General features: G+C 37.2%; 1 protein-coding gene across 8 annotated transcripts in view; it reads right to left on the bottom strand.

Moving 5' to 3' along the window:
- Positions 1–16,707, bottom strand: part of NBEA (neurobeachin) — a 685,632-nt gene that overhangs the window by 88,974 nt on the left and 579,951 nt on the right. For all 8 annotated transcript variants that reach the window (XM_088021800.1, XM_088021804.1, XM_088021803.1 and 5 more), the window contains one exon: positions 13,989–14,101. In XM_088021800.1, the coding sequence (XP_087877926.1) occupies positions 13,989–14,101 (113 nt within the window). The remainder of the gene's footprint in view (positions 1–13,988; positions 14,102–16,707) is intronic.

Genomic DNA, 16,707 nt, shown 5'->3' with positions numbered 1-16,707 from the left:
AAGAAAATACCAGAGATAAGTGCTCTACTGACAATTAAAACAGAATGGGAGAGTAGCAACTGGGTGATGAGGATGGCATCTCTCAAGGAGAACCTCTTGACAGAGATGTGAATGACCAGAAGAGTCAGTCATACACAGTTCAGAAATTAGAGAATTCGAGACAGAGGAAGAGCTAGTACAAAGGCTCTAAGGAGGCCTGACTGACATGTTCAGGGAACAGAAAGAGTGTGACTGAAGCACAGTAGACAAGAGGAAGGGATTAGGAGATGACATGAGAAAATAGGTAATGGCATGTCATATGGCTTTGCAGATCAGGGAAATGAAACATATTTTATGGTAAGTGAAGAGGAGTCACTGAATGCTTTTAGGCAGGAGATAAACAAGATCTGAATTAGGCTTTAAAAAGGTAACTCCAGTAGTTTTGTGGGGAATGGATTACAGGTAATATTAAATTATTATTATGAGTACTAGGGTTGCAAAAAGCCATTTGCATCATAGCATTATCAGCATCATAGTATTATCAATGGTTTTCTAAAAATCCTTTAGTACATGAGTAATATATTTTTGCTACCTATTCAGAGAAAAAAATTTGAAGAATATTCATAAAACTACAATAATTGTTGCCTCTGGGGAGTGAGAATAATGGAGATTTTTAGTCTTCCCTAACTCCTTTTTACTGTTTGATTAAGAATTTGGTTTATCCTGGGACCCAGGTCATGATCCCAGGATCCTGAGAATAAGTCCTGCATCAGGCTCCCTGCTCAGTGGGGAGCCTGCCCCTCCCCCTGGCTCATTCTCTCTCTCTCTCTCTCTCCCCCTCTTGCAAAATAAATAAATAAATAAAATCTTAAAAAAAAAACACAACAGAATTTGGTTTATTCTGTGTATAGAATGTTAGGGGCTTTCCTCAATTAAATGACCCAGAAAAAGCTTTCAAATATGAACATTTAAACTTTTATAAATTTTATTTAATTTTTTTTAAGAGAGAGAGCAAGAGAGAGAGTGCACAGGTGAGGAGGGGCAGAGGGAGAGGGGGAGAGGGAGAATCTCAAGCAGGTTCCACACCCAGCACAGAGCCTGACGTGGGGCTCGATCTCACCACCCTGAGATCATAAGCTGAGAGATCATAGAGGGAGAGGGAAAAGCAGGCTCTCCGCTGAGCAGGGAGTCTGATGTGGGGCTCAATCCCAGGACCCTGGGATCATGACCTGAGCCAAAGGTAGACCCTTAACCTACTGAGCCACCCAGGCACCCCAAAAATGTTGTTCTCTTAAACAGATGAAGTCTCCCCTTTGCAATTTTATGCATAAAATGGTGGCATCAAGTGAACTTCAGCTAATCATCATACAATTCCCACACAGATGCCTAAAAAATGGAACCCAAAGTAATGAAGCATTAATAAAAGTGTTAAGATTTATACTTTGCTGGCTGTCTTTGAGTGTAATTCTTTTTTTTTAAATTTTTTATTGTTATGTTAATCACCATACATTACATCATTAGTTTTTGATGTAGGGTTCCATGATTCATTGTTTGTGCATAACACCCAGTGCTCCACGCAGAACGTGCCCTCTTTAATACCCATCACCAGGCTAACCCATTCCCCCATCCCCTCCCCTCTAGAACCCTCAGTTTGTTTTTCAGAGTCCATCGTCTCTCATGGTTCGTCTCCCCCTCCGACTTACTCCCCTTCATTCTTCCCCTCCTGCTTTTTTTTTTCCTCAATATATATTGCATTATTTGTTTCAGAGGTACAGATTTGTGATTCAACAGTCTTGCCCAATTCACAGCACTCACCATAGCACATACCCTCCCCAATGTCTATCACCCAGCCACCCCATCCCTCCCACCCCCCCACCACTCTAGCAACCCTCAGTTTGTTTCCTGAGATTAAGAATTCCTCATATCAGTGAGGTCATATGATACATGTCTTTCTCTGATTGACTTATTTCACTCAGCATAACACCCTCCAGTTCCATCCACGTCGTTGCAAATGGCAAGATCTCATTCCTTTTGATGGCTGCATAATATTCCATTGTGTATATATACCACTTGTTCTTTATCCATTCATCTGTCAATGGACATCTTGGCTCTTTCCACAGTTTGGTTATTGTGGACATTGCTGCTATAAACATTGGGGGGTGCATGTACCCCTTCGAATCCCTACATTTGTATCTTTGTGGTAAATACCCAGGAGTGCAATTGCTGGATCATATGGTAGCTCTATTTTCAACTTTTTGAGGAACCTCCATACTGTTTTCCAGAGTGGCTGCACCAGCTTGCATTCCCACCAACAGTGTAGGAGGGTTCCCCTTGCTCCGCATCCCCGCCAACATCTGTTGTTTCCTGACTTGTTAATTTTAGCCATTCTGACTGGTGTGAGATGGTATCTCACTGAGGTTTTGATTTGGATTTCCCTGATGCCGAGCGATGTTGAGCACTTTTTCATGTGTCTGTTGACCATTTGGATGTCTTCTTTGGAAAAATGTCTGTTCATGTCTTCTGCCCATTTCTTGATTGGATGATTTGTTCTTTGGGTGTTGAGTTTGATAAGTTCTTTATAGATTTTGGATACTAGCCCTTTATCTGATATGTCATTTGTAAATATCTTCTCCCATTCTGTTGGTTGTCTTTTGGTTTTATGGACTGTTTCTTTTGCTGTGCAAAAGCTTTTTATCTTGATGAAATCCCAATAGTTCATTTTTGCCCTTGCTTCCCATGCCTCCCTTGCCTTCGGCGATGTTTCTAGGAAGAAGTTGCTGCGGCTGAGGTCAAAGAGGTTGCTGCCTGTGTTCTCCTTTAGGATTTTGATGGACTCCTGTCTCATGTTTAGGTCTTTCAACCATTTGGAGTCTATTTTTGTGTGTGGTGTAAGGAAATGGTCCAGTTTCATTCTTCCACATGTGGCTGTCCAATTTTCCCAACACCATTTGTTGAAGAGACTGTCTTTTTTCCATTGGACATTCTTTCCTGCTTTGTCAAAGATGAGTTGACCATAGAGTTGAAGGTCCATTTCTGGGCTCTCAATTCTGTTCCATTGATCTATGTGTCTGTTTTTGTGCCAGTACCATACTGTCTTGATGATGACAGCTTTGTAATAGAGGTGGAAGTCTGGAATTGTGATGCTGCCAGCTTTGCTTTTCTTTTTCAACATTCCTCTGGCTATTCGGGGTCTCTTCTGGTTCCATACAAATTTTAGGGTTATTTGTTCCATTTCTTTGAAAAAAGTGGATAGTATTTTGATGGGGATTGCATTGCATGTGTAGATTGCTCTAGGTAGCATTGCCATCTTCACAATGTTTGTTCTTCCAATCCATGAGCATGGAACGTTTTTCCATTTCTTTGTGTCTTCTTCAATTTCTTTCATGAGTATTTTATAGTTTTCTGAGTATAGATCCTTTGCCTCTTTGGTTAAATTTATTCCTAGGTGTCTTATGGTTTTGGGTGCAATCATAAATGGGATCGACTCCTTGATTTGTCTCTCTTCTGTCTTGTTGTTGGTATATACGAATGCCACTGATTTCTGTGCATTGATTTTATATCCTGCTACTTTACTGAATTCCTGTATGAGTTCTAGCAGTTTTGGGGTGGAGTCTTTTGGGTTTTCCACATACAGTATCATATCATCTGCAAAGAGTGAGAGTTTGACTTCCTCTTTGCCGATTTGGATGCCTTTGATTTCTTTTTGTTGTCTGATTGCTGTGGCTAGGACTTCTAATATTATATTGAATAGCAGTGGTGATAGTGGACATCCCTGCCACATTCCTGACCTTAGGGGAAAAGCTCTCAGCTTTTCCCCATTGAGAATGATATTTGCTGTAGGTTTTTCATGGATGGCTTTTATGATATTGAGGTATGTACCCTCTATCCCTATACTCTAAAGAGTTTTGATCAAGAAAGGATGCTGTACTTTGTTAAAGGCTTTTTCTGCATCTATTGAGAGGATCATATGATTCTTGTTCTTTCTTTTGTTAATGTATTGTATCACGTTGATTGATTTGTGGATGCTGAACCAACCTTGCAGCCCAGGGATAAATCCCACTTGGTCATGGTGAATAATCCTTTTAATGTACTGTTGGATCCTATTGGCTAGTATTTGGTGAGAATTTTTGCATCCATGTTCATCAAGGATATTGGTCTGTAATTCTCCTTTTTGATGGGGTCTTTCTCTGGTTTTGGGATCAAGGGAATGCTGGCCTCATAAAATGAGTTTGGGAGTTTTCCTTCCATTTCTATTTTTTGGAACAGTTTCAGGAGAATAGGTATTAATTCTTTAAATGTTTGACAGAATTCCCCTAGGAAGCCATCTGGCCCTGGGCTTTTGTTTGTTGGGAGATTTTTGATGACTGCTTCAATTTTCTTAGTGGTTATAGGTCTGTTCAGGTTTTCTATTTCTTCCTGGTTCAATTTTGGTAGTTGATACATCTCTAGGAATGTACCCACTTCTTCCAGGTTATCTAATTTGCTGGCATAGAGTTGCTCATAATATGTTCTTATAATTGTTTGTATTTCTTTGGTGTTGGTTGTGATCTCTCCTCTTTCATTCATGATTTTGTGGATTTGGGTCATTTCTCTTTTCTTTTTGTTAAGTCTGGCCAGGGGTTTATCAATCTTGTTAATTCTTTCAAAGAACCAGCTCTTAGTTTCGTTGATCTGTTCTACTGTTCTTTTGGTTTCTGTTTCATTGATTTCTGCTCTGATCTTTATTATTTCTCTTCTCCTGCTGGGTTTAGGCTTTATTTGCTGTTTTTTCTCTAGCTCCTTTAGGTGTAGGGTCAGGTTGTGTATTTGAGACCTTTCTTGTTTCTTGAGAAAGGTTTGTATTGCTATATACTTTCCTCTCAGGACTGCCTTTGCTGTATCTCAAAGATTTTGAACAGTTGTGTTTTCATTTTCATTGGTTTCCATGAATTTTTTAAATTCTTCTTTAATTTCCTGATTGACCCATTCATTCTTTAGTAGGATGCTCTTTACCCTCATGTATTTGAGTTCTTTCCGACTTTCCTCTTGTGATTGAGTTCTAGTTTCAAAGCATTGTGGTCTGAAAATATGCAGGGAATAATCCCAATCTTTTGGTACCAGTTGAGACCTGATTTGTGACCTAGGATGTGATCAATTCTGGAGAATGTTCCATGGGCACTAGAGAAGAATGTGTATTCCGTTGCCTTGGGATGGAATGTTCTGAATATGTCTGTGAAGTCCATTTGGTCCAGTGTTTCATTTAAAGTCTTTATTTCCTTGTTGATCTTTTGCTTAGATGATCTGTCCATTTCAGTCAGGGGAATGAGTGTAATTCTTATTATATTTTTTCATAGGGTAAATAAGCATGATTAATTATATTATGAGGAAAGAGAGACTTTGAGCCAAAGTTGAATTTTGATGGGCACAATTTATTAGCATATTCATAGGTATGTCAGTTCCATTACGACTGAAGTCTTTGGAGGTATAGAATGGCTCACTCAGTACATTTCTTTGAATCCTCTGCTCCTATCACATGGCTGTCCATAGTGCAGAGCATTTAGGAAAGGTGAAGGGCACCTAGAAGATTAATTAATCACTATGTTTTTTTTTTTTTTAGTATATTCTACTTACCTACTATAGAGAAATAATAGGTAACAAATGAAAGGAAATGCAACCTATAAAGCCAGTGCAATTCATCATAAAGTTGTGAAGATAAAATGAGAAAATCTACGGAAGATGCTTAGCAGGATGCCTGACTATATAAGTGCCTGTCAACTATTGGCTAGTGTTGTTATCACTGTCCCCGGATAATTCCTAAGAAAATTAGTTTTAAATATTTTAGTGAAAAGCAACGGATTTTGACATTAAAACAATGGAGGTATAATGAAATGACCTTAAATCTTCATGTGTCAGTTCTAAAAGCTTTCTAAATATATTTTTTAAAGATTTTATTTATTTATTTGACAGAGAGACACAGCGAGAGCAGGAACACAAGCAGGGGGAGTGGGAGAAGGAGAGCAGGTTTCCCGCCGAGCAGGGAGCCCGATGTGGGACTCGATCCCAGGACCCTAGGATCATGACCTGAGCCGAAGGCAGACGTTCAACGACTGAGCCACCCAGGCGCCCAAAGCTTTCTAAATTTTAAGTAGTACAAAGACGAGCCTATAGATTAGTTTCAAGATCATCGCTATTGGATCTTCTGTTTTGGCTGGAAAGAAAGGTTAAAGGAGACTGACTCTGGCTTAGGTTTGCCTTGATAATGCTGTACTTCAGATGTGAGACCAAAGTGCAGAAGCAGGCTCCTTCCTTCCCTATAGGTAGTAGTCTAAGAACATACACTACAGAAGTGCTCCTATTGTTTCCAGTTCGTTCTCTAACAGCTTAAAGTTTTCCTTTCTTTTTAAAATTTTTCCCTTCCTTTTTTTTTTTTTTTTTACAAGCAATCTTTCACCCAACATGGGGCTCAAACTCACGACCCTGAGATCAAGAGTTGCATGCAGTACCATCGGAGCCAGTCAGGCACCGCTGACAGCTTAAAGTTTTCAAAGCAGGACAGGCTCTAGTATTTTCTCTCTCTCTCTGAAAGGGTAGGGGAATTGGCTAAATGAGAAGGCACTAGAAAAGAGACTATAAGGGGGGACATTTAGCATAAGCAGGCAGAGCATGGAACCTGTTTGGGACTTCTGTGTAAATCCTCAAAGCTCCCCGTCACCCTATTATGTATTTCCAACAAACAGTGGAGATAAAAACAAACAAAAAATACCTCACTCTTTCTGGTTACCACAGTGCCTACGAACCAACTCTCTTCTTTGTTTACACTTACTTGGTTCTTCCTTTCAATTAGAAGGAAAAGAACATAATATACCACTGGGTAAACTAAAAATGATGTAAACCCTGAAGAGTATGGACCAGTTCTTATTGTCTTTTTATCTCCTGTACCTGGCACAATGTAGGTGTGGAATAAAAGTCTGTGTAAGGAAAGAACAAGTAAATGAATAAAATTATCAACTTCAATAAACCCAATTTTGAAATTGGTACCTTTTTGCATTTCCCCCCTTGCAAGTTGTACCCTTGGCTTGGGTTATTCCATGAGTTTAAGACAGTATCCAAATATTGCTAATCAATACTCTGTCTTCAACAATGCAATACAAGCAAGCCTAACAAAAACAGTTTTCAAGCTGGGTTGTATGTTAAGGTGACATTCAATATATATTTAGAATATTTCAAATTTGGCAGTAAGTTTTTTGGCAGATGGTATAGAATAAATTTACACATTCAATTTTTGTCTTCTACCAAGTTTTACATCATCATAGTCAGCTACTAATACACTTAATAGTTTTGCCCATTCTTCACGTGTTGTTGTAAAACCTAAACATTAGGGAGATTATATACTAACGTAAATAGAATGAGTTTCATTTTAGATATTGTTAACTGAAGATGAAAAAGAAAGATAAAATAACTGTGGAAACTTGCACCACATTGCTGAATTGAGCATTCCCCACCTTAACAACGTACACCCTTTTCTATGTGGTATATAGACATTTGGCAGTAGTATCAAGGGTGCATGGCTGAAGAGTATTCACACTTCAGTGCATCTATTTGCATTCTCACATTTCAAAGCCTCAAGGCATTATCACTTCCTTTTTTTAAGTGGCATAATAATTTGGGAAAATGGTTATGCTTATCATCATCTGTCAGTCAATCAACTTCTGTGTTAACAAAATATATTTTTTCCACTCAGTGAATGGGTGTGTGTGTGTGTGATGTCTTATGCTCATGTCAATATTAGCAGGACTTGGCTTTGTGATGAAACTATTTCATTTATCAGAGGGCATGACTGGGAAATAGGAAAATTCCATTTACACTTTAATGAGCAGAAGTTGTGCTTCATGTCAAAGTCATGTAACCACTGTAATTTAAGAGCAAAGTTCCTATGACTATATGTAAATAACTGAAGCACCAGTGTGTATCATGTTTTAAGATAGATTTCACCATGAGGTCACATCTCCATAAGGAAAATCTGGATGCATGGAGGGAAAACTTGTCTACACTGGCTGTTGGTTGAGTACTGAAGAGATAAGTCAATGACAGATTGTTTCATTTGCTGTCCATCATGCCAAATGATAAACATAACCTCTAACCTGTACATGTAATAAATAAAGCTTGTGACTATGAGGTCTAATCAAATGAGGGGTCCAATAAATTTTACTGATAAAAAACTTTCATTGTTCCTGTGCTCTTCATTCACTGAACTGGGTTAAAGAAAGAATATGTATATTATAAATATAATAAAATAGTTCAGTCTAAATATATGTGCCTCTCAAGTTTCAATAAATATTTACTTCAGTATCTCGATGTTTACGGTTCTGAGAAGTTGACAATTTAAAGAGATGCAAAAGCAATCACTTATTGCATGAAAATCTGACTTTATTATTTTATTAAAAGGTATTGTTTTTTATTTTATTAGAACAAAATTAAATCAAGCAATCTTTCCCTGTATTTTTTTCAATCATACCAAAGACCGTGAACCCTCAGCTGACAGTTATGGAAATTTGCTTTGCAGCTACCAGTCACTGAATGCCGCTAGTGAACCAGGCATGCCACAAGGTGCCTTTCCTACCTTAGTGCATTTAATTCTTTCTGCAACCGTCTTATGTAAATATTACTGTGCTCATATTAAAGAAGAGGAGAGAGAAGTTCAGAGAGCTTAAGAATTTGCTGGAGAGGGGCTCGCTAAGAAAATAAACCCAGGACTATGAACATAAAATGAGGGGCAAGGAATACGAAGCCCCTGAAACTTGAGGGGCTTTGAAGTTTAAGCTTCATGAGCTTTATGGCAAATTTATCTCTGATTCCACCTAATATTCATATATTAAACTTGTATGTATGTAATAAAAAGCTACTGCCTATTGGCTGTTTTTCCCTCATAACCAGTGACTATTCCTTGAGGGTTAGGACTAAATTTTAAAGTCTTCTTAGCACCTTGCAAAGCTCCTTTTATGAAGTAGCTATGTGCATATAAACCTGTAATTTATTTGCTATTCTCTAGATTATAGAAATTAGAAAGAAGAAACTCTCAGATACACTGTATTTTTTACTTTATAACAGAGAGCTGTTTGCTGACCACAACTCAGTCCCCTTTCTTTAGAGAAATCCAAATTTCCTTTGGTCAACTTTCAGCCCATCCTTTGACAGGTGTCTTGTGTGATCCTTTGGCTCCAACCATGGGCAGAGATTGGTTTTATGATTCACTTGGCTCATCTCAAGTGAACATACTCTACCCCTGTTAAGCAGCACCAATGACACACAAGGAGACATTTTTCGGATTCCTAGGGAAGAAAATTTTTTCTGTCTTCCATGAGCGTGACTTTGGTGAGATTCTCTCTTTTCCTTTGGGTTGTATGATGTGAGGTGTGGAACCGAGACACCCATTTTAGTACTATACTGTGCAAAAGTTCTAACTGATGACATAGAATTTCATGAAGCCAGTGTAATGTGGGGGTACAAAGATGAAAATTTTTTTAGGATCGTATATTTTATTTATTGTATATTTCACAGCTTCTTAATTTTTAATACTTTTTTATTCTTTAGAACATAAAAATTGTTTGGAGCTTCAAATGTTGTTTACTGAAACAAATTCTAGAATTATTCACTACTAGAAATTATTCCATGGGTCCCAATCTTTGTTTACGAACAACTTCTTTTGCTCTTAGAGATCTTTAAGAAGGTTCCTGATTAATAATATCATTCGGATATTGAAATTCTTGCTTGAGATTTTGAAAATTAACAAACTCTCTATTAAAAATTTCATTTGTAGTATTGATTATACCTACAAGAATTTCATGTGCTTCTTAGTGGTCATCTCATTACAATAATATTTCATTATTAGTAGTTTGTCCTTTCAATTATATTATTATACTTCAAATGTCATTTTCCTAGTAGGTGTATAATATGATATATTTTCATACATTAAAATCTTGTTTATTAATGATTTTTATACAGGATAGTTTTGAGTTTCTAGCCCATTTGTAAGAAGTTCCTATTAAGAAATTCAATGAAGCATGGGAACAATGCAAGAGTAATTTATTAACACATCAGGAGGCTTTAATTTGCTAACATTTTCCTATCATGTTAGTCTGACAGAATATAAAGAACAAATTACTAAAGCATGGAACACAGCAGAACTGAAAAAAAAAGCTATCTATCTTTTAAGAGCTCATGAGTTCAAATGTTCACAACATGAAGGACTCCATGCTTGTGAAAGTATAGTTAGTATTCACGTTGCCTTGTCTGTTTACCTCTTCTACTTATTTAACATTATATAAAATCAGGAGAGCACATGTGAATTACAAAGGGAAATGTTCTGCCAAAAGGAACACAGATTAAATGAATCAGCATTAAAAACCTGAAGAATGTTTACATATTCCAGTTACTTTAGAAACAGTGATTTCCTCACATTTAGTTTATGTCTTCTTTTCTATATGGATAAACTAAAAATCTATAATTACTAGCAAATATTTTACTATATGCCTTCTCTTATCCATATTAATCATAATGAAGGCTATATTTTCTTTGGTTGGGACAGTGTTGCAAGAACACTGGCGTCCCATGTCTTCGAGTAGTTAAGTATAAATTCTCCAATTCGGTACAGTCGCCACTATACTGACTGTTAGATATGCTGGCCTCAGATTTCTGGTAACTACCTGAGTCGTCATCTCAGCTCAGGACTGGTCTCTTCCCAAAAAGGGCTGTGACTAAGTCTGTTTTACTAACTCCTGTACACCCTTCCACCTAGTACAGTGCTTGACATATATGAAGTGTGTGATAAACATTTGTTGACTGAAAGAATGAATAAATAAACAGAGGAAGGAAAGGAAACTTAACTGAGAAGCTTCCTATCCCCACAATATTCCAGTTGATTTCAAAGAAAAAGGCCTTCTTTCCCTGTTTTTAGAGTAATCTAAAAAAAAAAACCTAACATAGCCATAGTGGCAGTCAGCTTTTGAGGTTTTAATACAATGTGTGTATCATGCTACTTGAGAATCTACAATAAATTGTATCATATGTATATTTTATAGTGATTAGTACGTAACAGTCATTTGAATAATGCTAAATAAAACATATATGGACGAGATTGTGTTAAAGAACTAGTTTGGCAGTTTTTATCCTCACACTTATGAGTTAGTTTGGTTTTGTTTTATACCCAAAGATCACACTGCAACTTTGGCAAGTCGTGTCAAAAGTGCATACCTTCAAACGTTAAAATCCTAATATGAATAAACAGTATGTATTTGTCATCAATATTTGAAAGACAATTCAAAATATATGACTTCTATCAATGATTTATATCATTTTTAAATATACAGTGCTAGCTAATATTGATATGCTAAGCACTATCACAAGTTCTTTACACTTTTTTTAGTTCTTTACACTTATTATCCACTTATTATCCACTCATCAAATCCTCACAACAAACCCATTATTATTGTCCCTATTCTACAGGTGAAGAAACTGAGGCAGAGAGAATTAACCTTGTCTAAGACCCTGAAGCCAGGAAGTGGCACAATTAGGATTTGAACCCAGGCCGTCTAGCTCTGGAGTTCTCGTTCCTAACCACTACTCACCGCCTCTCATGTAGTTCTCTCTATATAATATTGGACCTTATTATTTAACTTTGCAGAGATTGGTTTTATGATTCAGATACTTTATAACTAGATTTGCTCCTGGAGGGCAGGCCCCATGAATTACAACCCTTTCATCTACCTGGCCTGAATAGTTACTTGCCCATGGTAAATGATGCAAGATTTTTGTTTGGTTCATTTGAATTGGAAAAATTACTGCATTTGAAAACCATATTGGAATTCAGTTGCTAGTACTTTGTTTTCTCCCAGATGTGGGACTCTCAGTAAGGTGTGGGCTAACTGACCTCTTAGGTCCCTTTTGTACCTATAATATCATAACTAAAATTAGCAATGAGCTAGCAATGGAGATTTGATAAGGAAGTCACATAAAATAACAGAACTAGAGAGTGAATGACAGATAAGAATATGCAAGTATTAGTACACAGGCTTCAAAACGGGCTAAGAAATATTCCATGTGTAATAATCATAGCTAATAATCACAAAGTGCTTCAATGTGCTAAGAACCATGTCACATTCTTTAAATGCACATGTCATTTGATCTTTGCAACTGTGTGGCTTAGGACAGTAGTGCTGTTCTCTTATTACAAATGTGGAAACCTGGGCTAAGGGAAAAGTGACTTCAGGTCACATAGCTAGTAAGCGGTGGAATACAAAACTTCAACTTAGGTAGGTCTAGTTTTCAAAGGTAAGAAAGCAGGCAAGAGAAGGTGTGCTGATTAAAAACCATCTGTGGGATCACTTTTAAATTGGCTGCAGTGCTTAGGCTACCCTGGTTCATGAGCTCCTCAGCCCTCCCCCTGCCCCAAACCAAACATACACACGTACATATGCCTCGTAACCTGCTGTGGGACGCTAAAGCAGGTCACCAAGTATGACAGAAAAGAGAACAAAATTCAGAGTGAATGGGGGCTGAGGCTTAAAATGGCGAAAGTATACATATTAAACTGAACGGTCTGGCTCTGACAGCGGCTTAGGCTACAGAGAAGCTTTTTGGGGGCTTAGCTCCTAGTCCTTCACTGCACTTCAAATAATTGAGCATCCCCCTTAAGTTTCCTCTGGATAAATGAGGTGAACTAAACACAAATTTGCTTTTTATTCTTATCCCCCATTATGTATTTTTTTTTCTTGCCAGTTTTTGGGCCAAATCTCTCTTGTATCTTAACAGATCTGCGATGAACTATTGTGTCCTACTTTCTTTTCACTAGGATGTTCCCCTATATAGTGTGTGTGTGTGTGTGTGTGTGTGTGTGTGTGTGTGTGTGTGCATTATGGTCAAGATTACATGTCTTATCACCTAAGAAATATATCACAGAAATAATTTGCAACCATACTTTGTTCTAATTTCAGGTTTTTTACCTTGACCTTTAAAACCAAAGATATATGAGCAACCTCCCCTTACATTTGCTCTTTCTCAAATATGTATTGCATTTTGCCTATGCTAGAACTAATTTATCTTCTTGTAGCTTAAAACCTATGCTAAGAATTGATGAGGGGTACGTGTACCCCAATGTTTATAGCAGCAATGTCCACCATAGCCAAACTGTGGAAAGAGCCAAGATGCCCATCGACAGATGAATGGATAAAGAAGATGTGGTATATATACACAATGGAATATTATGCAGCCATCAAAAGGAATGAGATCTTGCCATCTGCAACGACGTGGATGGAACTGGAGGGTGTTATGCTGAGTGAAATAAGTCAATCAGAGAAAGACATGTATCACATGACCTCACTGATATGAGGAATTCTTAATCTCAGGAAACAAACTGAGTGTTACTGGAGTGGTGGGGGGTGGGAGGGATGGGGTGGCTGGGTGATAGACATTGGGGAGGGTATGTGCTACGGTGAGCGCTGTGAATTGTGCAAGACTGTTGAATCACAGTTCTGTACTTCTGAAACAAATAACGCAACATATTTTAAGAAAAAAGAAAAAGAAGAAGATAACAGGAGAGGAAGAAAAGGGGAGTATGTCAGAGGGGGAGACGAACCATGAGAGATGATGGACTCTGAAAAACAAACTGAGGGTTCTAGAGGGGAGGGTGGTAGGGGGATGGGTTAGCCTGGTGATGGGTATTGAGGAGGGCACGTTCTGCATGGAGCACTGGGTGTTATGAACAAACAATGAATCATGGAACACTGCACCAAAAACTAATGATGTAATATATGGTGATTAACATAACAATAAAAAAATTAAAAAAAATTAAAAAAAAAACCTATGCTAAGAATTGATGAGATTTAGATGTTAACCACAAAATAAGAAGACCCAGGTTTACTTTCTTACAAACATTAATTGGATATATATTGGATATATTGGAGATATATCTGGTAGAAATGCTTTTAGAATAAAGTTTTATGAAGAAAACTGACTTTTATATATTTGAAAGTTACCTTTGATAGATCTCTGAAATTTCCTGGAAGAGTCAAATCCAATTCTTCTGATTCATAGTTTGTTAATACCCATGGAAACACGGGATATTGGTTCAGGTCATTATATGTCCGTCCTAGTAAAGAAAAAGAGAAATGAAAATCTGTATATGCACTAATTGCTTATGAAATTGTTCTTGTTCTTACATAAGGAAACTACTGGATTTCAGAAAAGAGTAACTCATTAGTTGAACTATGTCTTTGTTTAATCAAAAGCACTCTAATGACAATGCATTTCAAGTGAATTCACTCAATAATAATTAAGACATGAGTAACTAGAATTACTTTCTAGAATATAAGCTTGTGGTAGAGACTGAGAGCCGTTTATCATAATTCATTTCTCTTCTTAGGCTAGACCACATTTCTCAACCTTCCTTACAAGCAGCTATGGGCATGGTATTCAGTTCTAATCGAAAGAACCTGAGCAGAAATGGTATGTCCCACATCCAGTCCTGACCTAACCTGCCACATGGGTGCCTCCATTCTCCATCGCTTTTCTGCTGGTTCTGATGAAGATATTACTGGCACCTGAAAAGCAGAGCTTCATTGGTGAAGATCCTGAAAGTGATCATTGATGAGGGATCCTGCCAACCCCCAAAAGTGGTCATGGATGAAGGATCCTGCCGATCTGTACACTTGCAGGTTACGTGATGGTATTCTACTACAGTGATTATATATCTAGAAATTATATTGCCAGCGTACAGAATACTATATTGAGCTTATATCAAGAATTACCAAAACAAGAATAACTTGAGAATGTACAAGTTAACAGAAGTCCTCTGAAGCCAGCAGGAAAAAGTTCAAAGGCAGATGTCTTCCACATCTTTTTCACTCCTTTAGGTTCATGCATTTTCTTTTTGTGTTATGTTGTTTCTCTTTGGTGGAGAGCTGCTGCACCTTAGGATAGGTTTGCTGTTTATTTTCTGATAGAATGACTTAAGAGGCTCAGGTGGGCTACTGAAGCACAGTGGGAAGGTAAAAAGTTTAGGGAATGTACAGCACTGGCTCACCCTCATAAACTGGTACTGAAATAACATATGAGAAGATGAAATTAGGAGAATCATTATCCTGTTGGACAAATCTTGTTGGGCAAGATTTTTTTTTTTTTTTTTTTTGCAAAAATATGTTATAATCTGATCATGGGTAACCTTCTAAATTTCCATTTGAATTCACATAAAAGAGTGATTTCCCCAGTATTTAGTGATACGGATTTCATCTAGAATGCTTTAGTGCACACATCCCACAGAGCATAACAGTGATATAGATATGCATACATTATCTCATTTGGCATTGAAGAATTGTCATGAAATGATATCTACTTTTTGTAGCAATTGGTATATGTGGTTGTGAAATAGAAAAAAAACCCAACCCTGATCCAAGGGAGAACAAAATCTGTTATTACAAGCATCAGATCAAATTAATACATTCATTTCATAAACATCTGACCAGGTGACTATTTTATCTGTTAATGATATGAATCTCCACATTTTACAACAAAATGATACATTATTTTAAATGTGTAAATTGATGGAGGTAAGGGATAGAAAGCAGGATGTTGCTTCCACTTTGCAGTCCCTAGAATGAGGTGAGAGGCAGGTTAGGTTCCCCTTTGTTCTCCCATGCCAGCACTCAGAGGACGCGGGTTGCCGCTAATACACATCGTTGTTTACTTGTCTGCTTCTCCATCACTCTGTAAACACGTGAATGTAGAATCTAGGGTTTTGCTTCATTTTTAATCTCAAACATACTGTCTGCCAATAAATGTTTGTTGAAGGAAAGAATAGAGAGGTGATGAAAGTGGGATAAGATGAACCAAATTTTAGGTAAACAAATAGTCAAGTGAAAAAGGAAAATTGCAGGACAGTCTCTGGCAGATGAGGACTATGTAAGGGCAGAGCAGTACAGATGAGGGAGAATGACACTGTGAACATGCATGTTAAGCTAGAAGAAAATGTCTGCGGCTAGATGGCTCAGCCAATGAATGCGCCTGTTTTATGTTTATAAGTCGACTGTGAAGAATCAGACTGGTAAGAATAAACACAAATTCGGAAACTTTATTAACGTCTCGTGCATGAGAACGTTCTGCTAAAGTAGACTCACTGTAGAGTACGAAGTGTAAAATTCTAAAATTTGAAATGTATTACTGATAGCTCACGTATATGTCAGTCTAAGACACTTGGCGACTCTCAGTATTTTCCTATATATGTGTATATACGGAAAGTGAAGATTGGCTAGGCAGAGCTATTTCTGGGATTCAAACTGGACCCAAAGCGTTTTTAGGGTCCTGTCATTTTCTGGGTTACCATTCTACTTAAAAAATCTGTAGGTTTCAATGAAAAATAGGTCTTCAAGTAAATAAGTGCTTTTTTATAGAATAATGTTGCTGTTATTTCTGTAACATATATTACTTATATAAATAAAATTAGATACCATAATTGTTTTTAAATTTTCTGATAAGGTTTTATTCCATACATACTAAGGAAAAAACTGTCAAAATAAAATATATACAAAGCCCGTTTATATTGACTTAGTACTTAAATGTATCATGTAAATACAAACAGCATAAAAATAGAGACCATATTTGAAGACACCAGCTTTTTAATAGGAATGACTTTCTAATATAGGTATTTCTGGAAAACATGCAGAGAAAGAAACCTTCATCTTTAAAACACACACACAAAAT

The sequence above is a fragment of the Eumetopias jubatus genome, unplaced genomic scaffold (assembly GCF_037043125.1).
Source record: "Eumetopias jubatus isolate StellerSeaLion01/CBP00866 unplaced genomic scaffold, mEumJub1_p1.0 scaffold_3, whole genome shotgun sequence".
Lineage (NCBI taxonomy): Eukaryota > Metazoa > Chordata > Mammalia > Carnivora > Otariidae > Eumetopias > Eumetopias jubatus.
This window is presented reverse-complemented; position numbering and strand designations above follow the sequence as displayed.